General features: G+C 36.4%; 1 protein-coding gene across 1 annotated transcript; it reads left to right on the top strand.

Moving 5' to 3' along the window:
- The first annotated feature begins 20,000 nt into the window (after positions 1–20,000).
- LOC140862498 (uncharacterized) lies at positions 20,001–21,296 on the top strand. Its single transcript, XM_073265528.1, has 2 exons — positions 20,001–20,118; positions 20,302–21,296. Exons 1-2 carry the CDS (start codon positions 20,001–20,003, stop codon positions 21,294–21,296), a joined length of 1,113 nt encoding a protein of 370 aa, XP_073121629.1.
- The last annotated feature ends 5,238 nt before the right edge of the window (positions 21,297–26,534 follow it).

Consider the following 26,534-nt stretch of genomic DNA (forward strand, 5'->3'; position numbering starts at 1 on the left):
ATTCTCAGATTTGGTCTTAAGGGCAAGTTGTCTCCTAGATTTATCGGTCCGTTTGAGATCTTGGAGAGCATTGGCGATTTGGCTTATCGACTAGCTTTGCCACCGCATCTATCCAGTATTCACGACGTGTTCCATGTATCTCTGTTGAGAAGGTATGTGGCGGATGAATCTCATATTCTGCAGCGGTCTGAGGTTCAGGTAGACAAGGATTTGACTTATGTTGAGAAACCTCTTCGCATCCTTGATTATAAGGATAAGGTTTTACGGAACAAAGTCATTCCTTTGGTTTTAGTTCAGTGGCAGCGCCGAGGCACTGAGGAAGCTACTTGGGAGCTTGAGGACAGGATGCGTAAAGACCATCCTGAGTTGTTTTGATTTCATTCTTTAAGTTGTATTCAGTTGCAAACTCTGTAAACGTTTGATTTGAATAAAGAATGTTTCTGATTTCTGTATTTGCATTCGGTACTTAAGATCTGTTTTCGAGGACGAAACATCTTAAGTGGGGGAGAATGTAGTAGCCCGTACCCTAATTGAGTAATTAAAGGATTAATGCTAATTAATTGAACTGGGTATTGGACGGATCGGAAGCTCCGAAGGCACGATCGGAAGCTCCGAACAGGATCGGAAGCTCCGATGAGCGATCGGAGGCACCGATGTTATTACGTCAGGCATGACGTGTGGTTGGATCGGAAGCTCCAATCAGGACCGGAAGCTCCGATCACCCCATCCGGAGTCGTCAAGTGATATTTTGACACGTGGCAGATCAGGATCTTCGGAAGCTCCGATGGCAGGATCGGACGTTCCGATCGAGGTTCGGACGTTCCGATCAAGGATCGGAAGTTCCGATCGTTGTCTATAAATAGGAGGCCGAGACTTCACTTTCATTTGCCAATTCCGAGTTCTCCTTTCTTTCTAGTCCTTTTGGAGCTGTTCTAGTCTTCTTAGGCTTGGTCCGGAGGTCGGAGAGGCGTTCGGTAGTTGTAGCGGAGTTGTGCCCAAGTTCTGGAGGCATCGACATCAAAGGGCTAACGACGGACGAATGTATAGCTTTGCTCCCTATAAATATTTAGGAGTATGCAATAGCTTAGTTAAGGCTTTTAGAGCACTTTAATGATAGTAGTATCATTTGGCAGTGTAGAGCAGACTATAGGCGTGGACCTAGAGTTGGTAGAACTTGCACTGTTTTGAGGTACGAAAGTACTGTTCGAGATATCCTGACTGAGTATGCATGTATTATATGACTGCATGATTTATATGCCATGATATTATGCTGCATTCATTTGCATCTTGCTGTATCTCCTTCGAGATGTCTGTATTAGGGTTGTACCCTATCCTGTTAGTGGATGGACTTCCATCGATTTGGGTCCGGCGTTTCCACGGTTATCTCGGTATGGGAGCCACGTCCTGAAGCGACGGCACAGCGTGCTACATACCAGGGCCCGGTCTGTCTCTGTTATCTGATCCTTGACCTCGAGTCTATAGGGAGTTCACTTTGCATGCATGTATACTCATACTCTCGCACTGAGCGTTTAATGCTCACGTCTCGTACTCTGTATTTTCTGGACACCCTATTCCATGGGGCAGGTTTGCGATTGGACGAAGAGGGTGGATCCAGGAGGGGCTAGTCAGCGGTTGGCCGGCTGGAGCTTCGCTTAGGTTTTATTACTGTTGTTTGGGTTTATACAGCTATTCGATTTGGTTGTATATTGGATAATTACAGATTCCTTTACTTGGGATTGTATATTGTTATTGGATTCCGCAGTTTTATTCTGATATCTGTTTAATTAAGTAAATTGCATGCATAAGTTCTGTTTAGTAGGTGATCCGGGTAAGGGTCACTACAGAAGCGCTCCAATGAATGTTCACAAGGGTGATAACAAGTCTTGAAGGATTTGAGAAACATGGTAATCAAGTTCAAGGACATTCTAACTTGATTCGAGTGCAAGAAGATCAAGGAGACTAGACACGCTTAGAACCCCGCCCGGATTAGCTCCTGCAAAGGACACGGACCAGGACCGTACCAGGGTCCGTGCCAACGTGCGGACCTAGGCACGGACCATGCACGGGGTCTGTGCCCCCCTCATTTCTGAAATTTTCAAAGGCGTATTTTACACGGACCCCCTTCCAAACCTAGCATGGAGTCCGTTCATAGCCACAAACAGTTCGGCATGTTAGTGTGTGTCGCATGAATCTTTGATGTTGTTGTATTATTTTTGCCTATTTTGGGAGTTTGGAACCATTAGGAAACTTAGGGTTGTGTATTTTTGTTAACTTTTACCTATTTAAGTTGTAACGCAAGCCACCAGATATAATTACATTATTCATATTCAGATTATTGATTGTTATCAATTTATTGAAACTTTTGCTTTGTTCAAAATGAAATTATCAAAGTTCTTAATTTGTGATGTTGGTTGGTTGATTTTCATCGAGAATTGTCAAAGACGAGTTCTTTGAAGATTTCTTTGAATTTAATTGTTTTTATCGTGATTATTTGTTACTAGTTTTCATAAAATAGGGATGAATATCACACACTTGTTACTTATTTCAAAGATTGGGAAAAAAACTTGGATCTTTAGTTCGTTGAATTGAGGGCGCGTTTTCATCAAGGTTCGTATTTGCTTTTCATGTGCAACATGATGCAGATATCGGAAAGGGTAAGGGAGTTAAATCTCTCACTTTCTATTAACGAGGCAGATTCTTGGGAATAATCTATTGGGATACACCACCCAACCAAGCCAACTACGATGGAGAGGATGAGGGGAATGAGCTGGAATTTTTTAATAATAGAAAACGCTCATGAGCAAATCATAAAACAGAGGCCGAAGCCAACTCTTGTGGCATGATTGTGGAAAAGAAATCCCATCAAAAGACCAGTGAGAACATAAACCCAAATCAACATTTTTTTATTGGCAGGTCCTGGGGGAACCATGATGACCCTATGTTGGAACTGCCGATAAAAAAAATTGCTGATTATGGGTTTTCCTGATAGACGATGTAGAAGGGACTCATGGAATCTCTTAAAAAAACTACATAGCATAGCAATCTAATATACCTTGGTGCTGCATAAGGGACTCTAATTAACCACATGCTATGTCCGGAAGATAAAATAGGAAGCACCCTCCGTTTGGATTGATTGATTTACCATTATACTTTGGCCAAGAGTAAAGATCGAAGAAAGAATTGATAGGGCCCTTTTCAATACAAGCTGGTCCACTTTATTCCCTCATGTCAAACTTTCTAATTGCACCGCACCATTATCAGATCATACTCCAATCCTCTTTGCTACTGAAATTAAAAATCACAATGGGAGATGCAGAGGATTCCAATTCGAAAACAAATGGATTCGTGAACCAGGGCTAGTGCAAGAAACTTGGGAGAATTCCTCAACCATGCTCTAGATTTCCAGATCACTTGAATGACACTCACATAACTCTTATCCCTAATTGTGCGAAGCCAAGTAGCATGAAGGATTTGCGACCCATCTCTCTTTGTAATGTGCTATATAAAATCTTTGCCAAGGTCCTCGCAAATCGTATGAAGCCTCTTTTGAATAAAATTATCTCAGACTTTCAGTCAGCTTTCGTTTCAAGAAGATCGATTATTGATAATGTGGTTGTAGCATTTGAGATTATACACCACCTTAAACGGAATAACAGAGGAAAGGATGGATACATGGCATTAAAACTTGATGTGAGCAAGGCATACGATCAATTGAGTTGGGACCTCTTGGAAAAATTGATGATCAAGATTGATTTTGATAGACAATATGTAGATGTAATCATTCTTTGCATGACGACTGTCTCATATTCAGTCCTTGTGAATGACAGAGTTGTAGGGCCTATCCAACCCCATCGAGGCTTGCGCCAAGGGTGCCCATTATCACCCTATCTCCTATTTGCAAAGCAAAAGTTACGAGATTATGAAGATGCATTATGTCATGAAATAAATTTTACAAAATATGGAATTATGTTTAGTGGAAACTTGGCGCTGGATCAAAAAAAGCTGTTATATCAGATATTCTTGGGATTACAAATGATTTACGGTCGGGAAAATACCTGAGGCTTCCTTCTCTAATTGGAAAAAAATAAAAAAAAAAGATATTTTCAGCCACTTAAAAGATAGAATTTGGAAGCGAGCGAATTCAAGGATGGCGCGATAAATTCCTTTCTAAAGCATCTAGGGAGAGAAGTTTTAATCAAAGCAGTAGCCCATGCATTACCGTCCTACTGCATGAATGTTTTACTATTGCCGACATCCACCGCTGATGAACTACAATGTATTATATTATGAATTCATTCTGGTGGGGCTCTAACTCCAAAGACAATAGAGGTATCTGTTAGGTGGTTTTATTCCTTTCAGTATCAAATGATTAAGTTGGGACCGTCTTTGTGAAAGGAGGATACATGGTGGAATGAGATTCAGAAATTTGAAATCATTCAACTTTGAAAGGGTTTGACGTCTCAACATGAATTAAAAATTAACAATTTTAGTGTAAGTGTCATCTATAAGTGTTGTCAACACTTCAAGACAATGTATAGCAGAATAAATGAACGTAAACAATAAATAACACAGAGCTAATTATGCACAAGTATTCAGTACTTGTGCTGCCTCAGGAAAAAATAATCACTAGAAAACAAATCATTTTACAAAACTCATGAATACTAGTTATTGTATATGAAAAACCACTTTTCTCAACAAGGTGATAAAATAAATATCATCCTAAAAACGACACAAAACTCAGAACATAAAACCAAAAGGATGATGAAACTTGTGTGCCAAAACTTGAACAAACACAGAACCACTCTTGAACGACACTTCACTCGTGTGATCTTCAAGTGTTTCCGACACTTTATGGCAGCACGATCAATCAGTAACGATTACTCCAGGAATTCTTCAATTCTCTTCGATCATCAAGCTCGTGAGTTCTTGTAGTAAGCGTTTATAATTCTTTGTGTCTCTCTATTCTTCTCGTCTGTTTCCCTTGATTATATATATGATCTTTATGGACTAGGAAACTTTCCTTAATTGAATTCCTACATAAAATAGAAACAAGAGTTTATTAGGAATCAATTAATAAGAATATATGTTTACTATTTTAATAAGTCTTTAGAAATGCAAACCACTTTTATACAAGATTTATTGCAAATTAGGAACAAAATATTAGGCACGTGAAAGGTTTGCCTTTTTGGACAAATTAAAACATACATAGATAAGTGAATAACTCCCCCTGAGTTTGATAACTAATGCTCCCCATGAATTTGAACTTTCCAGAACTAAGTGTTGGTCTTTCGTGTTGTCAACACAGAATCACAACACTTCTTATATCAGGGAAGAAATTAACATTTTAGCATTATAGACCATACCATATTTAACGTAACAAATCAGAGCAAATATGGAACACAACCAGATATATATTAAAAATGCATAACAAGCATAAAGGCGAAATAAACTTCTTCTTCTTCTTCTTCTTCTTCTTCTTCTTCTTCTTCTTCTTCACTTCCTTTTGCTCCGGATGGTCCAGATCTTGAATCATCTCCCCCTTTTTTTCCAGAAGGGATAGTCAACCCGAGTTTGTCCCGATACTCAACCATCAAAGCTTCATAGTAATCAATATCCTGCTTGGCTGGAATAATTTTTTGCTCATCATGAGCCATTTGAGCTCGGATTGCAGAGGAGTTCAGCATAAGTATAACAATATTTTTTATGGTGTTGGTAGGAAAAGGCTCTGTGTTGGCAACACTTGGTGCAACACCATTCCAGGGAAGGTCAATCTTTCAATTTCCCTTAAGCAATGCAAGAGCTATCTTCAAAAGCTCATCTCCACCAATCATACCTTCATCAGCCTTTGTCTTGAATCCTTGAGACTCAAGAATTTTAAAGATAAGTGAGGGAAAAGGAAGTTTGGAAGCCTTCCAACCACCTTCTTGAACGAGAGAACAATCCTGAAAACTAGATTTCCAAAGTCCAAGGGAGCCTGAGTCCCAATAGCAAACAGAGCCAGTGCCTGTGGTATGGTAACCTAGGTAGTGTTGGTGGATGAAGTCCAATTCCTCGTAGCAATTTTGTGCAACACAGAAAAGAAGGACGTGAGTTTGGCTGCAGACAATCGGTCATGATGCAGTGGAAATTTGTTAACCAGCCCTCTAGTGATCACAATAGTGATATTGATAAGTTAATTTTATGCACTTAATTTGAGTATTAGTTAACTTGGATTTTGTGATGTATTGTAGTGACCCTTACCGAGATCACCTACTAATAAAAAACTTAAGCATGCAATTAATAGTAAACCAGAATAAACTGCGGAAGCAATAAATATTATACAATCCCAAGGAAAGGAATATGCAAATACCCAATAATTATACAACCATATCGAATAATGTATAATTCCAATTCATCAAAATAAAACCCTAGACCAAATCCCAGCTGGCCATCCACTATCTAGTCCCTCCTGGATCCACCCGCCTCATCCAATCGCAAACCTGCCCCATGGAATAGAGTGTCCAGATATACAAAGTACGAGATGTGAGCATAAAACGCTCAACACGAGAGTATGAGCATACCATATTATATATATACATTAATGCAAGCGTACCACCTACTGAAACTAGAGGCCAAGGATCAGATAACAAAGATAGACCGGACCCTGGTATGTAGCACGCTGTGCCATCGTATCAGGAGGTGGCTTCCATACCAAAATACCAGTGGATAATCCGGACCCAAATCGATGGAAGTCCATCCATTAACAGGATAGGGCAAAACCCTACTACCAGATATCTCAAAAAAGATAGCTCAATATGCAAATGCATGCAGCATAAAATCATGTCATATAAATCTTGCATTCACATAATACGTGCATACTCAGTCAGGATATCTCGAACAGTACTTTCGTACCTCAACTACTAGGCAAGCTCTACCAGCTCTAGGTCCACGCCTATAGTCTGCATTACACTGCGAAATGATACTACTATCATTATATTACTCCAAAAGCCTTAACTAAGATATTGCGTACTCCTAAATATTTTTAGGAAGAAAAGCTATACCTGCGTCCGTCGTCAGCCCGTTGATGTCGGTTGCCTCAAAACTAGGCCACAACTCCACTACGACGCCTGGATCTCTATGCCACTTCCGGATTTCCCAAAGGAAGTCTAGATCTCCCTAGATCTATGCTAGAAGACTAAGGAATCAGAGAAGAGAGGTGATTGGTGCGTCTGAAAATGTATCTCGACACCTCTATTTATAGACAGAGAACGGAACGTCCATTCCTCCATCGTTGCGTCCGTTCCCCATCGTTGCGTCCGTTCCACCATCGTTGCGTCCGATGTCCCATCAAGAACGTTGCGTCCCTTCCACGAACGTTGCTTCCGTTCCTGGTCATCCTTTGGACCATTTTTGATCATTCCTGGTCCATCGCCGTACTTCGCTAATCCATTAGGAATTCCCTTAATCATGTTTAATTTAAACTAACATGATTTATTGGATTAATTAACAATTAATCACTAATTCTGGGTACGGGCTACTACATGTATCGAGTGGATATTATGCGTATTTGTTGTTGTTTTTGTGAATGCAAGGATTGAAAAAAAGTAACGAGATGAAGCGAAAAGATGAATTACAGGACAACAAACTTCAAAAAATTACTGGGGATGTTAGAGACATACAAATCCAATCTTTACCATTCAAATTTGAATTTTGGGATTTTTAAAGCTGCTGTCAAAATTTCAGCTCGATCCGACGGCTAGAACTCGAGATATGATTTTTTCAAGAATGCTGCGCGAGCTGGATGTGCACATGTGCGCCCGCGCTACTGTGCATGAAAAATAAAAAAAAGACGAAGCTCGTGCGCACCCTCGCTGTTTTCCTAGCGCGCCCTCCCTATTCTGTGCGAAAATTTTTAAGAATTTTGCAACTTTAAAACTCTTGATTTTTCGGGCTTTCTTTGACGGGCATCGAGGACATATAAAAGAAATTTTAAGGACACAATAGAAGGGATGAAAGCCGCACAACACTTCAGAAAATAGAGACAAAGCAAAATCGTGATTTTGGAGAAGAGAAGACGTGAAGAATTTGAAGAACAAAGATGAAGATCGATCGACCGGACACGGAAGAGCAAATATTTTGATTTTTTATCTTTCTTTAAACTTGTTATTTATTGAATTATATCTAGATTTTTGAACATGAATTGGTTTTATTTATTTTGATCATGAACTAAATTTTTTTAGTCTAGAGGTTGACGTAGTCTGGTGTAGTCTGGTGTAGACTATTCTATGACTTTTGATTTTTATTGGATTGAATTCTCCTAGATTATTTGTTTTTTCTAGCTTTGATTGTCTTTTTAATTACTTGATCACTAATTGAACTGTTATATTTATTTGAAATCATTGCTCGGGAGAGGGGATTTTTAATAGGACATTAGAAATTACACTGTTAATTGTTTATATAGCTCAGGAGAGTGTATAATATTAACAGAGATTTAGGAAGAACATCGTTTTTCACATATCACTAAGACTATATTTTTAATAGGGATATTGGAATTAAATCTTAGTTGATACAAATTATTTGTTGCTCGGGGAGAGAGAAATAATATAATTAAGTGTTCTTGGCTATTAACTGAATAGAATTCATGAAAATAAATTAATTAGAAGTAGTTGTTGTCGAGACCAGGTGAAATAAAATCCTCTAGACATTTTCTCTCATTGATATTTTTCTGAAGTTGTGTGCGAGTTTTGCTTAAAATTTTTGAATTATTTAAATTTTAAAACTCAAAATTATCTATTTAATTTTCTAGATAAAGTTTAGACTATTTTAATTACAAGTACTAAATAATTTTCACACTACTTCTCGTGGGATCGACACTTTACTTACTCTTTATTAAAACTTGACACCGTGCACTTGCGGGCACAAAATTACGCAACAAGTTCTTGGCGCCATTGTCGGGGAGTAATTTGTTGATTTTATTTTAATCTTGTTAAAAATTAGTCTAGATTTTAATTTAGAGTTTTTTTATTTTTAATTTTTTTGGTTACTAATTGATTTTTAATTATTCTTGCGTGTAGTTTATGCGAAGATCTCAAAGCGCTAATTCTCTACTGTTTGATTTGGAGATCGAACGAACTGCACGAGCTTTGCGAAGGTTGAGAAGAGAAGAAGAATTAAGAAATATGACTAAAGATAATCTTCCACAGGCTCCCTTGGTGCCAATTCGAGATCACTTTTGGCCTACTATTCAAGCACACTACTCAGGCATAGCTCGAGGAACGTACATGCTAATAATTTTGAGCTCAAGCCTGCATTGATCAATATTTTTCAGCAGGACCAATTTAATGGGAGCGCCACATCCGATCCTCATCTGCACCTGAGGGCATTCTTGGAGATCACTGATACGGTAATGATGAATGGTGTTTCCGAGGATATTATTCGTTTACGTTTGTTCCCTTTTTCTCTCAGGGATCAGGCTAGGAGTTGGTTGCAGTCACTGCTGATAGGAAGCATTACTACATGGGAGGACATGGCTGTCAAATTTTTAGCGAAATATTTTCCACCTGCCAAGTCCAGTCAGCTGAAGATTGAGATCAGTAATTTCAGGCAGCATGACTCAGAGCAATTATATGAAGCATGAGAGAGATAAAGGATTTGCTGAGGCATTGTCCTAATCATAATTTTGTAGATTGGAAAGAAATTGAATTGTTCTATAATGGGTTGAATACGCCTACTAGGATATTAGTGGACTCTGCTGCTGGAGGTACAATATTTTCTAAGGACCCTATTCAGGCCCATGATATGCTGGAGCAAATGACAATCAATATCTTTCAATGGCCGTCTGAACGTATGGGATTCAAGAAATCTGTCGGAGCATATGCAGTTGATGCTCTCACTTCTTTCTCTGCACAACTATCTTCATTGACTACACAAGTGCCTACATTGAACAAAGTGAGCATAGCGGATTCAGAAGGTGCATCAGTTGCCATGGAGGAGTCTCATCCTCCGAAAGAAGTTAACTACATCAATCCTAATGGCTACAGAGGATATCGAGGTAATCATAATCCTAATACTTATCATCCTGACTTGCGTAATCATGAAAATTTTTCTTATTCCAATGATAAGAATGTGTTGAATCCTCCCTCGGGGTTTAATACAAATAATGGTGAGGGAAAGCCTTCATTGGAAGATGTGGTAAGTACTTTTGTCACTGGATGTGGTAAGAGGATGGCGAGAACTGAAAATCGGCTCGATAGCTTAGAGACGCATGTGGTCAACATGGGCGCTATGATGAAATCTATGGAGACACAAACTGGGCAGCTGAAGAATGCATTGAAAGATAATAACATAGGTCAGTTCCCAAGTAATACTGATGTGAATCCAATAGAACACTGCAAAGCCATAGAGTTGCGGAGTGGAAGAGAAATAGGGGCTGAATAAAATAAATCCGAGAATGAGAAGCCAAAGGGTGTCGAGAATTCTGCAGTTGAGGAGAAAAATGATGAACCTAAAGAGAAACTTATGTATAAGCCGAAACTTCCATACCCGGAGAGATTCAAGAAGAAAGTGTTGGATGAACAATTTGCAAAATTTGTTGAGATCTTCAAGAAACTTCACATGAACATTCCGTTCGCCGATGCTTTGCTACAAATGCCGAACTATGCCAAATTCTTGAAAGAGGTAATGTCTAGGAAGCGGAAATTGGAGAAGTTTGAGACAATGAACCTGACTGAGGAGTGTAGCGCGTTACTTCAAAAGAAGATACCACAAAAATTAAAAGATCCAGAGAGTTTTACTATTCCTTGCACTATTGGTTCTTCTTATTTTAATAAAACATTATGTGATCTACGAGCTAGTATTAACTTAATGCCTTTGTCTATTTTCAGGAGTTTAGGACTTGGCGAGGTGAAGACCACAACTATCATGTTGCAGTTAGCTGATAGATCTATCACATAACCGCTTGTAATCATTGAGGATGTTATGATAAAAATAGATAAATTTATTTTTCCTGCGGATTTTGTTGTGCTAGATATGAAGGAGGATGCAAATATGCCATTGATGGGGAGACCGTTCTTGGCTACTGCTGAAGCCAAGATAGATATCAAGAAAGGTGAGTTGTCGATGGGAGTTGACGGTGAGAAGGTGATTTTTTAATGTATTTAAGGAGGTTAAAAATCCATCCACGGAAAAAGCGTTCATGATTGAACAATCAAAGAATATGGAATGTTGCTGCAAAGTTAAGAGTAAGGTATTAACTGCCAAGGGAGAAGGATCCATCGATGGCAAAGAAGAAAAAAAATAAAAAGAAAGCAAAGATCAAGAGGGTTGTTGAATATGTCTGGAGGGTGAAAGAGAAGGGAAAGACCTCCAACAAAGTGGCAATAGGCTAGAACCGGTGACCGTCGGGCTATGGACTTTAAACTAAATGCTTCTTGGGAGGCAACCCAAGTTATTTTTTTGTTTATTTTCTTTATTCTTATTTCTTTTAGATGTTTTTATTTTTGTGCATGATGAGCCTAGACATCAATAATAATTTTTAAATGTGTAGTTAAACAATGCGAAACTGAATGAGTTTCGGCGCCACCCCTGAAGAAGAGCTTTGAATGATTAAGAAGGTGCCGAGTACTGATGTTCGGTGCTCAAGGTACGTGTCCCTTTCTTTTATTTTTTTTTTGTACATCGAGGAAAACACACATATTTAAGTTTGGGGAGGTTTGTGAAAATTTGAAAATTTTGAAAATTTTTGATGAGTTAGTTTGAGTTAAAAACATGATGTTGTAATTGTGTTGGCCTATGACGAAAATAAATTTTTTGTGCTAAAAGTCAATGTTAGCTATATTTAATCTTAATTTCTCACTCATATGCACGAATTCCATGATTTCGATACTCCTAGCAATTAGAGAAAAATTATGTGGATTTGTGATGTGGATTAGAGGAGTTGATTCTTAACTCTTGTGATTTTTGAAATCGAGGTAGATTTTTATGAACACATAAATGATTTAGATAATTTTTTAATCAATTGAGACTTTTTAGCCACTATTTATTTGTTAGCCTTGATATGAAAAATCCAAAACCAAAATGAACAGCAAAAAAGTTCAAAGAAAAAGTAATGGCGGAGAAAGTAAGGTGAGGGGGAGCCTTGAAAAAAAAATTGATTGAAATTCTAATCTAAAAACAAGGAAAAAAGATGTAGAATGTATGGAGTATAAGGAAGCTAAGATCAATATCTGGCAAATGCAATGCAAATAATAATCTTACATACTCAATACTGCCCAAATTAAAAATATCCAATTCCCTTTGCTTGAATCCTGAGACTTTGATTACCATTGATATATACATGGATACTTATCTCCTGCTGATTATACTTGATCCTAAAAGTTAACCGAAAAAGTCCTTTTGATCTGTGCAAATAAAGATTGAACTTGTTTGATTGCATTTTGAAACTTGAGGGTGGGGTTAATAATTTTATGAAGCTTATGGATTGCTTGATTTTATCAAAAGTTAGGTGGGTAGATGAGATTGGCAACTCACACACACACGAGAACTCTTAAAAAAATTAGCCGACATGTGGATTGAATTGTAGAATATAAAATAAGGAGGCCGATTATATTACTCATTATTGTTCTGCTCGGGACTAGCAAAAGTTTAAGTTTGGGGGGATTTGATAAGTGCATTTTATGCACTTAATTTGAGTATGATTTAAATTGGATTTTGTGATATATCGAGTGGATATTATGCATATTTGTTGTTGTTTTGTGAATGCAAGGATTGGAGAAAAACTAACGAGATGAAGAGAAAAGATGAATTACTTGACAGCAAACTTCAGAAAATTACTGGGGATGTTAGAGACATCCAAATCCAATATCCACCATTCAGTTTGAATTTTTGGATGTTTTAAAGCTTCTGTCAAAATTTCAGCTCGATCCGACGGCTAGAACCCGAGATATGATTTTTGCAACAATTCTGCGTGATCAGGATGTGCACATGCGTGCCCGCGCTACTCTGCATGAAAAATAAACGAAAAGACGAAGCTCATGCGCGCCCTTGCTATTTTCCTAGCACGCCCCCGCTATTCTGTGCGAGAATTTTTCAGATTTTTGCAACTTTAAAACTCTTGATTTGTCGGAATTTCTTTGACGGGTTTTGAGGACATATAAAAGAGATTTCAAGGACACAATAGAAGTGATGAAAACCGCACAACACTCAGAAAAGAGAGAGAGAGAGCAAAATCGTGATTTTTGAGAAGAGAAGACGTGAATAATTTGAAGAACAAAGACGAAGATCGATCGACCGGACACGAAAGAGCGAATATTCGGATTGTTATCTTTATTTAAACTCTTTATTTATTGAATGATATCTGGATTTTTGAACATGAATTGGTTTTATTTATTTTTGATCATTAACTAAATTTTCTTAGTCTAGAGGTTGACGTAGTCTTGTGTAGACTATTCTATGACTTTTGATTTTTATTGGATTGAATTCTCCTAGATTAATTGTTTTTTCTAGCTTTGATTGTCTTTTCAATTATTTGATCACTAATTGATTTGTTATATTTATTTGAAATCATTGCTCGGGAGAGGGGATTTTGAATAGGACATTAGAAATTCCACTGTTAATTGTTTATATAGCTCGGGAGAGTGTATAACGTTAATGGGGCTTTAGGAAGAACATCGATTTTCAAATATCACTAAGACTAGATTTTTAATAGGGATATTGAAATTAAATCTTAGTTGATACAAATTATTTGTTTCTCGGGAGAGATAAATAATATAATTAAGTGTTCTTGGCTATTAACTGAATAGAATTCATGAAAATAAATTAATTAGAAGTAGTTTTTGTCGAGACCAGGTGAAATCAAATACTCTAGACATTATCTCTCATTGATATTTTTCTGAAGTTGTGTGCGAGCTTTTCTTAGAATTTCTGAATTATTTAAATTTTAAAACTCAAAATTCTCTATTTAATTTTTTAAATAAATTTTAGACTATTTTAATTACAAGTACTAAATAATTTTCACACTACTCCTCATGGGATCAACACTTTACTTACTCTTTATTAAAACTTGACACCGTGCACTTGCGGGCATAAAATTACGCAACAGATATGATCAATATCCTCTGCCACTGTATCATCTTCCACGTTCGGAGTGTTGTAAAATTCATTGATCAGGACGAGAGTAAAATTATATACCTTTCCACGGAAATATACTTGTCCAAATCTGGCAGAACTTGCATCTCCAGCTCGAGAAGCAAGATTGCTATAGAATTCCAGCACATCTTTCCTTGAGAAGGGAGCAGGAGCGGTGACATTAGCATACAACTCCTGTTGCTTCAGAAAAGTCACTAGATTATGCTTTTCAAAGGCTTCTTCTTCAATGTTCCTTTCTTCCCAACATTCTCTCTTATAATGTTCTGGACACTCGGCAGCAAATGATTCCAAGTAAAAATCAATGATGAAGGCCAGATCAGGGTCAAGCTCAGCATCAGAATCAACAATGTTGCCCTCAGTGTCGACTGCACTGGCTTCAACACTCATGTCTTCCTTTTCACTGGTAGAATCATTGGTGTCCGCCTCATCATAATTTTCTTCATCTGAGCTAGAGGAGGAGGAACTGTCAGAAACTTGAGGCCTGTTGTATTTATATTCTTGCAACATCTCTGCATCAGGTTCTTCATCAGATAAGATGAGAGCAGAAACAGATGGCGCATCTTTGGATTTCCTGATGCTTTCCATGAAATCCGCCAAAGATACTTCATCTTCATCAGAAAATACATGTTTGTTAGGAACCATCGTAGCAGAAGTTTTGATAGATACATGTAGCTTATCATCAGTGGGAGCCACACCAGATGAAGGAGTCTCATCTTCATCAGACGATGAAATTTCTTCCTGAGTTTCCACAGAAGCCGTACCAGAGGGTTTTTTCCTAGTCACAACCTCAAAATCCTGATCACAAAAATCATCTCCGAATTAGAAGTTTGGGTCATCCAAAAATGGGCGAGATGACTCCCCCTTTCCTTGAAATCTCTTCGAAGGAGTAAATTCAGGGTTGTAGCCGGCTTGGCGCTTCGACCTTCGTGCTATCACTGGTGCTGGGAACACATGGTTCAACACTGAAAAATCTGGTAGAATTTCAATATCAATTTCATTGCCCGGCTCTCTAGGGGCAACAATTTCCAGGGGTTCAGGTTGGACACTGAATGGAACAATCCTTAGAGAAGGGTTTGGAGGTGGAACTTCCGATGATGTATCCCCTTCGCGATACCCCATCTACGATCGAATGTCGGGGGAATCGAAACCCTTTCCGGCCATTTTAGAGAATATGAAAGTGAGTGAAAAAAAATAATTTAAAAAGAATTTGGGAGAGTGTGAAATGATATGCAGCCGATTCAGGCGATAAGATGCGAGCCAGAAATATGCACACAATATATAAGTGTATAGCTGTGAAAAGGAAACACAATCACAACCACTTACCCCTTATATATTCTTAACAGAAGCTTGCAGTAATTTCTCCAATAGCAACAAAAGCTTAACAAGTAACTTTTCAAAATTTGGAAATAAAATCCTAATTAATTAAGGTAATTACCCGAGGATCACACTCTCAAGATTAATTCAATATCAACCCATAATTAACTCCACTTTAATTCAACACCACTTAAACATATTCATCACAAAATAATTCAATTTTTAGTGAGTTAAACAAATTTCCAATTTTGTTTATATTCGAACTTCTAACTCTGAGCAATATATTCACGATATATGATATATGCATGGCCTAATTTATGTCTAAAACAAAATTTAATGTGATTATATCAATAACAAAATGCATGTAGTGATTATGCGCAGTATGTGTTGAACACTAGTGTTGGCAATATTTTCCAGCAATACTGTAGTATTCGAAATATTTTGATGAATTTTTCATACTTACAGAGCCATGAGTCATTAATTTTTATTTCAAAAGTCGTAGTCTGCACACTAAAGGAACGGTCTTCCTCGGGCTCGTTTAGGTAGCTTTTTCCAAATTTTTTTTCTGATTTTTTTATTTTATTTTTATTTCCATGACAGATTGGTCAATGAATTTTATCAAACAAAACTCTAAATTTGCGAAACCACTTTTCACATGGGACAAGTCATGGAGTACACGAACATCCCTCAACTACTTAGTGGTTTAGTAAGAGAAACAACACAAATCATGGCAAGTGTTTTCTAAAATAACTTTTACAGAACTACAACTTGCTGGTTAATGTTAACGCACAGTGCAAAACATAGGACAAAATGAAAATACTGAATGCCTATAGTCCTAAAAATTCACATGCATGTTTGGTGTTGTTCTTCAGTGTTGACAACACTCAGGGACAACATTCGTGAGTGATTAGAGTGAACATATGCTGAGAGATTTCTTTAGGCTAGTGAATCTCTCAAAATCTAATGCTTTTGTGAATATATAAGCCAGTTGGTTATTAGTTCCAACAAACTCCATACGGATCATGCCTTTCTCAACTAAATCTCGAATAAAGTGATGTCTTATGACAATGTGTTTAGTTCGAGAGTGTTGTAATGTATTTTTAGATATATCAATCGCGCTTGAGTTATCACAGTACACAATTGAGATTTCACTCTTAAGACCATAATCCTCTAGCATTTGATTCATCCACAAGAGTTGTGTACAATAACTTCTAGCTGCCACATATTCGGATTCGGTAGTGGAAAGAGACACACGATTTTTTTTTCTACTATACCAAGAGACCAAGTTATTACCCAAGTAGTAACAACCACCCGTGGTGCTTTTTCTATCATCAATGTCTCCTACCCAATCCATATCACTATAGCCTACCAAATTTGTTGGTTTCCTTGGTGTACCACAAACCCAATTCAAATGTGCCAGCCACATATTTCAAAATTCTCTTCATTGCTTTTAAATGTGTGGCCTTAGGATTAGATTGATAACGATCACACAAGCATACACTAAACATAATATCAAGTCGAATTGCACTCAAATACAACAAACTGCCAATTATTCTACGGTACACAGTGTTTTCAACACTGTCCGCAAAACTGTCTTTGCCTACTTTTTCACTCGACCCCATTGGTGTTTTCATATGTTTGGTATGCTCATTATAGAACTTCTTCACCAAATTTTTAGCATATTTACTTTGACACAGAAAAATACCATCATTCATTTGTTTTACTTGTAGACCCAAGAAATTGTTTAATTCACCAACCATACTCATTTCGAAGGTAGAAGACATACACTTAACAAAATCATTCACAAGTTTTTGAGATGAAGCAAAAAATATTTTGTCATCAACATAGATTTGACAAATGAGAATATTACCTTGACCTTTTTGCACAAACATTGTTTTGTCTACCTCACCTCTTTTGAATCCAAGGTTGAGCAAGTATTCATTCAACTTTCCATACTAAGCACGAGGATCTTGTTTCAATCCATAGAGTGCTTTACTCAATTTATACACATGATCTAAGTGGTGTGCATCTTCAAATATCTTGGTCTGCTTCACGTACACCTCCTCATTCAATATCCCATTCAAAAATGCACTTTTAACATCCATTTGAAAAAGTTTCATTCTCATGTTACATGAAATGGCTAGCAAAAGTCAGACAAACTCAATACGGGCTACATGAGCAAAGGTTTCATCAAAGTCAACCCCTCAACCTGTGTGTACCTTTGAGATACCAACCTAGCTTTATTCCTCACAATATTTCCTGATTCATCCGTTTTATTCTTAAAAATCCATTTTGTTCCAATTATATTACCATGATCAGGTGGAGGTGCTTGATAGTTGTGTTTTTGTTGCATATTTTAATATCATTTTATTGTGATTTTTGCATGCATTCATTTGTTTTAATTAAGTTTTTGTTTGTATTTTATGCATTACGTCTACATTACATGCTCCCGGGTTTATTGTGTAGGACGTAGTATTTTTCTGAAAAATTGAATAAGAATGAAGCTCACTTGATCCGCGTTTTTCTACCGATCGAGCGAGGTGAAGATTGAACAAAGGAATGCGAGACATAGTATATTACGCTCAATTGGTTGAAACTTAACGATCGAGCGGAAGGAAGAGAGCAATGCGGAACCTTGGATTAGATCAATGTACGCTCGATCGGTATGTTTTCACCGATCGAGCGCGACGCCGATTTCGAAAAAAAATATTTTAAATTAGGAAAGTTGATTTTGAAGGACTCTAGTCTTTAATTAGGATTTTATTCCGAATTTTTAGTATCTTATAATCAGACTTGAAGGGTTGGAACACGAAGAACTCTTGGGCGGCTAGGTTTTCTTCTAAATATTCTTAGATTTCTTCTTTTCTTTGGAATTTCTTGAGAATTTCATGATAATTTGTGGCTAAGTTTTAGTACTTGGTTGAGGAAGACAAACCCTTGAATTTATTTATTTTTGAGATTTAAATTTCAAGTGTTTGATTTTTATTTGAATATCAAAAGTTGTTTGGAATTTATTTTATGCTTGTATGTGAGATTATTGGATTGATCACCCTGTGATTTTATCATACAATCTACTGCTAAATTAGACATCAAATCCGTAATTGTTTGATCCCTCTAATTTGTGAAGCAACTACGATTGATATTTTCCGCTTGTGAATGTATTAATTCGTAGGAAAAACAATTGAATAGATTAAATACATCCGCTTGAGTATGTGTTATATAGGTTCATCAATTTTACTAGTTTTCATGCTACTTTGAATTTAAACCTTAATCGCTTGTATTTGGGTTAATTCATTAGTAAGGGTTAATTTAGAACGCTTGTGACTAGTTAACTAAAATTAAGGTAAAATATGAATTAAGTTTCCAATGATGAATATTCAATGAAAATTAATTATAATTAGATAATCGATGATCGAATGAATATTTTCAAGGGTGTAGTCGACCGATACCAAGGCTTGTTAATTTATTGATTTCTCATATTCTTAATCTTGCATGCTAGTGATAAAATTTATTTTAAATTGTTTTTAATTTTTAGTATTTAATTTTAAAACCCAAAACCCCCATTTATTTATGTTTAGTATTTTTAAGAACACAAATAAATTTCGCCTTTCTCGTGGGAACGATCCCTACTCTCGCTACTACATGTATATTTAGTTAATCTGAGTTGGGTTAATTTGGACGCGATACGACTGAGCGCTACCAAATTTTGGTGCCGTTGCCGGGGAACGATGTTTAATTTAGTTGTGTTCTATTTATTTTATTTTATCTTATTTTGTTTTGTTTCTTTTATTATAGTACTTCTCTGGTTGTTCATGTCTGCAGGAGAATCTTCAGAAGAAGAATTTCCCTACGATCGTGAGATTGATAGAACTTTTCACCGACGATGAAGAGAAGCTCGAAGGAGACTAGAAGAGGACGAACATCAAACTGAAAATCTCGAGGAAGAGATGGCTGTCAACACAAATCTGAGTCTGAGACAACTGGGCACTCCTGATCTAAACCAGCAACCTTTATGCATTACTTTTCCTACTCTAGAAGCTAATGCTACATTTGAGTTAAAATTCGGACTAATTCACTTATTGCCTTCTTTTCATGGTCTCGCAGATGAGGATCCTCACAAGCACTTGATGGAATTCCATGTGGTATGCACGAGTATGAAATCCCATGGAGTAACAGAGGAGCAGATCCAATTGAGAGTCTTTCCTTTTTCTTTGAAGAATGCTGCAAAGGATTGACTGTACTATTTACCTCCTTGATCCATCACAACCTGGACAGAGATGAAAAGAATTTTTCTGGAGAAATATTTCCCAGCTTCTAGAGCAGAAAATATCAGGAAGGAGATATACGACATCAAGCAATATGTGGGGTAGTCACTTCATGAATATTGGGAGCGGTTCAAAAATATTTGTGCTAGCTGTCCGTAACATCAGATAAGTGAGAATCTTTTAATTCAATATTGTTATGAATGTTTGTTTCCTCATGACATGATCATGGTAGATGTAGCCAGTGGAGGAGTTTTTGTGGACTAAACTCCACGAGGGGCAAGGAACTTAATTGAGAATATGGCTGCCAATTATCAGCAATTTGGCACCAACAGAAGTGATCTTTCACCCAAAAAGAATAATGAGGCAAACGTTTCTTCTCTTGAGCAACAATTGATTGAACTGACGTCTCTTGTGCGTCAAATGACTGTAGGGAATGGACAGACTGCAAAGGCATGTGGAATTTGCGCTGCAGTGGGACATGCGACTGACATGTGTCCCACACTTCAAGAAGAATCGGTTGAACATGTGAATGCTATTGGAGGATTTCCTGGACCACCACAGCGAAAGTATGATCCTTATTCCAACACATAAAATCCAGGTTGGAATGATCATCCAAATCTTAGATACGGAAACCGTCTGGTGAATCCGCCTGCACCTAATGCACAACCGCACAATCAAGCTTATAGACCACCGTATCCTTCACAACAGCAACGTACTCAAATTCCAGCGCCAGGTGAGCTTCTTGAAAATATAGTTAAGGATCTTGCAACTAATACTCTGAATTTCCAACAGGAAACCCGAGAAAGTATCCAAAACTTGAATACCCAAATGGTACAGCTCGCCACTGCAATCAACAAGTTGGAAGCACAATATTCCAACACTTTGCCTTCTCAAACAGTCACTAACCCAAGGGAGAATGCTAGTGCGATCACTCTCAGGAATGGAAAAGAGCTGAAGGTTAAGGACAAGGTAGTTGATGCTTCATCAAAGGAGGAATTGTGCACTGCGAAAAGGAAACAGACATTGAAGGGATGTCAAAAGGTAGAGTTGGGAGAAAATATATCTGCTGTGATCCAAAGGAAATTACCTGCAAAATTCAAGGATCCTGGTATGTTCTCTATCACATGTACAATAGGGAATGTTAGACTAGAAAATGCCATGTTAGATCTAGGAGCATCAATCAAGGTCATGCCATATTATATTTATGCATCCTTGAATCTTGGTGCTTTGAATAAAACTGGAATTGTCATACAATTGGCTGATAGGTATAATGCATACCCTAGGGAAGTAGTAGAAGATGTAACCGTGCAAGTAAATAATTCGATGTTTCCTGCTGATTTTTATGTACTTGACATGGAAAATGGTGATCACAATAGTCCAATTCTGTTAGGCAGACCATTTTTGAAAACGTCGATGACAAAAATTTATGTTCACAGTGGCACACTTACTATGGAATTTGATGGGGAGGTCGTTAAATTTAATATCTATGATGCCATGAAATTACCTAATAATGATGATTGTGTTTATTCTGTTGACATTGTGGATTACTTAACACATGAGTGCTTTGAGTTTTCAAGAAAATACGAGCTATAGGTGGCTATTATAGCACCCATCCAAAAGGAAAACGATGGAATTTGTTTCAATGAAGAAGTGAAAGAGATTGTGACAATTCTGATTTGTGGGGACTCGGGTTGCTAATCTCATCTTAGGGCAATAAATGATTAATTAACAATTAATCAAACAATACATGAATAATAGACCAAGAGCTAAATTTTTTTTTTTTTTTATAAAAGAAGGCCCCTCGCTCGATCGGGTAAACTTTACCGATGGAGCGAGCACAAAGTAAAACTCTCGGGTCTGCATCCATATTGGCCTCGCTCGATCGGTGACATCTTACCGATCGAGAGAGCCCAAAATTTCAACCTTCTGTTGAGCAACAAAAAGGCCTCGCTCGATCGGTGAAATCCTACCGATCGAGCGAGCTGTATTTTCAGAAAATCTATAGGAAACACTCTTATTATCAATCATGGAACATGCATAAATATATTCTTTAACAAGCTGCTGAATACTATACATGCATTGACAAATAAATCCTAACATTCAAATACATCCATTCTTGAATATAAACTAGGATTCACATAAACATGTACAAGATTCCTTGTCTTCTAACATGTTTATATACAATACATATCAGCTGCTTAAAACCCGAATCACCACATGCTATCTCTCTTCTCAAGCTATCCAAGCCAACTCTAGCTTGATCATGCCCCAACCTGATGCAATGCACACATACAAACAAAGCAACAGCCAGATAACTCCGGTGAGAATAAATCTCAGTATGAAAGACACGCATATACATCATGAAAGCATATAGAATCTATATGCTATAAAACTCTAAAATCATAAAACATGTAATAACATGTAAATCATAGAATCATCATCGATGCTTAAACTCTTAACACATAATGATTCATCTAAAGCAATATCACACATTCATATCTTGAATAGCGCATCACAACATGCTAGCATTTATAACTGCATAATCTAAACCATAGAAAACTCTAGCTTAATGCATAAATGCATTGCATGTGCCAAAAAAAAGGCTATCAAATCTGATATCAATAAAGCTTAGTTCTTTGGGATCCCGAGGAATAAAATAACTATCAAACCGCCGACACTACCAATCAAGGCGGCATCAAGTATTTTAATCCTCTGACTTTGGTGAAATTATAGAGAGTCTTCTGGCTCTGAAAGCAAAGGCTGCAATCCATGCCACTCAACTATAATTCTCCAAACGTCATTTCGCACTCTAGGATAATCTGCCCTTATGCTTTACAGGCTGGAGTTCAAGATGAATGCAACATAAGCTGTATGTATTAAAGACTGTAAAACATCTTGAACATATAATCACATAATCAAACAAAGCATCAAAACTCATATAAATCACATAAGAGCACTGAAACAACTAAGTATGTGATTTCAGGATAACTCGAAAACCACCACGTTCTCGAGTTGTTCTACCTGGCAGGAATAATGTCGATTCATACCTTTCATCGCGATTCAAATCTCTTGAATCTGTTGCCAATGCTGATCATCTCAAATCTAGCCAAATCGGTCATACAATGCTGCTCATTTCAATCAGTGCTACTTGAAGGTATTTTTGATTCCACTTCAAACACTTCAAGTCATTCGAACTCGAACGTGTCGATTCAACTTAGATAATCTTCCATTAAAATCTGAAATAGATTATAACATAGCTAAATATCAATATCCAATCTGAATCGATGTTTCTTTAAAGCTTATACAATTCAAATCTTGCTAATACGATCGGAATTCAAACCGACGTCGCAACTATTCGAGTCCGATAAATCTTTCGATTCAAATATCATTATATCTTCATTCTCAACATAATCTTATATTCAATTCATCCAAAATAAACTTAAATATCAGCTCTAGACATTCATAATGTCTATAAATTCAAAATCTTGAACCGGCGGCGTAACGATACGATTTCAGTCTTTCCAAAAGCATAAACATCAATATGATAATCATATCAATCTCATATCATCACCAATTCTACAGATAAAATTTGAAATATGCAGCCCCATAATTTCAGAATTTCAACAAGTCTTTCAAAAATCGAAAACATGTTCAAATGACGATCTTTTCACGATCCGTCTTAGATATGCTATCGTCGTATATGCTAGAACATGTTTATAAAATCAAATCTTAATTCTAACAACAATTTAAAATTCAAACATGGTAGAACTTCATAAAACTTACGTTAAAACGAAGTACTCAGAGCTGTGATCGCAAATATACGATCAATCGGAAATTCTACCGGGCGGATCAAAAATGTGAAAGCTTGAAAGGTCAAAAAGTGAACTTGGACCCTTTTCCTCTTTCTCTCGGCCATTTTCTGCTTTTCTTCTGAATCTAATCTGATTCCCACGTTTCAAAGTAGATATATATCTACTTATTTGCATTTTGGTCCCTAAACTTTGGCCTAATTGCAATTCAGTCCACGGACAAGCGATTTAATTCAATTTCAATCCTAAATAATTTAAGAATATTAGAATTCAATTCTAAACTCTAAATATTCTCAAATTAAATATTCTCGGATTAAAATTAAATCATTTCGGAACATTTCGCATTTTAGTCCTTGAACTACAAAATATTTGCACATTGGCCCTTGCTCGGATTTCATCCTCAAATTAAATCCTTGATATTTATCATCTTGGAATTCACATCTTAAATTCCATAAATATCAATTCAAATATTTTTAATCTTTTAATTTAAGAATTCCGGATATTAAAATCTTAAAATCCGAAAATCCTCAAATTAAATATTTTTGACCCGAAATTGAAATCTCTAATTTCCATAAATTCTTAAATTCATCTTTTCACTTTTATTCGGAATTTAAATCTTAAATCCCATCATTAAGAACTTAATATTTTCGGACCTTACAATTCCTCCCCTCTAAGGAATGATTTCGTCCTCGAAATCGCATTCGATCTTACTGCTGATTCTCGTAATCTGTATAGCTGACTGAAGTAATATTGACTTCAATTCTCTGAGCTTTCGATATCTATTATGATATCTTATCTTCTATCGTATCTTAATCTTTTTTCTGATTTCTGCAATCATATCAATGCTTATTAACATATAGTCACTGAGTCAACTTATATCTAAGTTGCTCTTTCTCGTGATATAATTCATCAGTTAATCTGTCTTGCTTACAATCTTATAGACTTCTGTTGTATCTGAATTGAATGCACATACATATTCTAGCTGATATTCTTCAGCCAATGCATATGGATAACAATTCATTTATCTGACAATTCACGATTAAGTATTAATCAACTAGCTAGATCAAATACTCATAGCTTCTAAAATATCTTTTTGAATCTAATGATGCTTGGGAAAAATTTCTTTTCTGATCATTCTGTTCAGGCTTCACATTTCTATCTGTTACTCATCTACTAGCTCTGTTAATGCTGCTCTATTCTTATTCTGTTCGAAGCAATCTTCACATTCTCTATCGTTTCTTGACTCATATCTGGTCTCATAGCTGATATTTCTGTAAGATTATTTCAATATAAAGACAATTCTGTGTTTCTGATCAATCAATCATCAAAATACTGTCTTTATATCTATCAAATAGCTGTCACATGAATCATAGTAATCAAGTGGCAAATAATCAATCAATTAGTACCGAATCTAATACTATAGTTCTGAGCATATCCTTGGAAATCTGGATAATCACATCTGATAGTCCACTAATCAGAGGATGGTATAATGAAATCTCATACAACCAACCACTCAGAACATCTGACAATCAATGCCACAATCTAGAAAAAAAATCTAAAGTCTATATCTTGACAATAGATTTTCATAATTCCTGTAATTTGATCATCTTGCTAAATGCATAACCAGTATCGCTTTTATGTTTGTATCATATCTAATACAACATATTCTTGAATCTGTCGAAATCTATTATACTCTAAATCACAAAATCATGACGATTCGAATAGATTCGAACTAAAGTCGTTCACAAAGTTGATCTGATTTCAACTCTTATGTAACTAATCTGTTACAGAAACCACTTGAGTACTTCTTTTATGCTTCTTTTACTGGAATTTTTGTATTGGTACTGTTAATTATGTCGTATCTGCTTTCAATTCTTTCACCAATACTGATTTCCAAGTAATGACTACATGTAAGTCATACATGTTTAGACAACTGAATGGATAGTAAATATGTTGGCATATGCCTCTTTCAGAATCTAATATTCCATATCTAGAATATCTGGCATAATCAACAATTATTCACCGCAAAAATTCATCTGTTCTGCTCTGCTGTCTTATCTCTTATCTTAATCTAGCATTCTCAATCAATATTCTATTGCTTAATCTAAGATCAATATTGCTTTTATCTTTCCAAACTAATTCAAGTTTAGCTTGGATCGCAACAATTCTGATCGTTTAAGTATCTGTCAAGCATAAATATTCAACAAGTATAGATCTGTACCCAATAAATCCAGCAATTAGCTAAAACCCAGAAATCTTGCTAGTATTATGAATCTGAATTTCTATCAGTTACGAGCCAAATACTTCAAAATACACTGAATAAATACATCAAATAATCAAAATTCTCAAATCTCAGCTCAAAGGAACTTGCTCAAATCAAGATCATCCAAAATTACATATTCTGAATGATAAAATCTGCTAAGTGATACCATATCACTTGCATCATAAAAATCAAGAAGAAGGAATCAAATCAGACTCTAGTAAAAAAATAAGAGTCCATCAAACTCGATCGAGGTCGAATACAAAAACCTCAGAATCGATATCAAGAAATTCAAGAATCACGATTTTTATGATGTAATAGATTCAGCAAAATTGAAGATAACGCTCAACTATAACTGATCTTTCTTATTCTCTATTGACATGAGTTCAGTTATTAATTCTTAGCTGACAATAGTCGAATATCATTTTTTCGACTTAACTTATTGTTATAGAATTAATCATCATTTCGGTACTACATAACTCTGTTCTACTCAATCTTCTAGCTGTTTCTGGAGTTCTTCAGTTCACGTAATGCTCTTCTATACAAGTTGTCATAATACCATCGTACTAGACACAACTCTATATAGAAATGCATTTATGTTGTAGAAAAATCGATATATGTCATTGAACTATGTCTGTACATTCTAACCACTGACATAGCTGTCAATTCTAGGTTAATTCTGTACTAGTTCAATATATCGACTAGACTTCTACTGACATTCTTCCACGGTCATCGTGATATGATCAGTACCGAATTAACCAA

Source organism: Henckelia pumila, chromosome 4, assembly GCF_033568475.1.
Source record: "Henckelia pumila isolate YLH828 chromosome 4, ASM3356847v2, whole genome shotgun sequence".
NCBI classification, from domain to species: Eukaryota; Viridiplantae; Streptophyta; class Magnoliopsida; order Lamiales; family Gesneriaceae; genus Henckelia; species Henckelia pumila.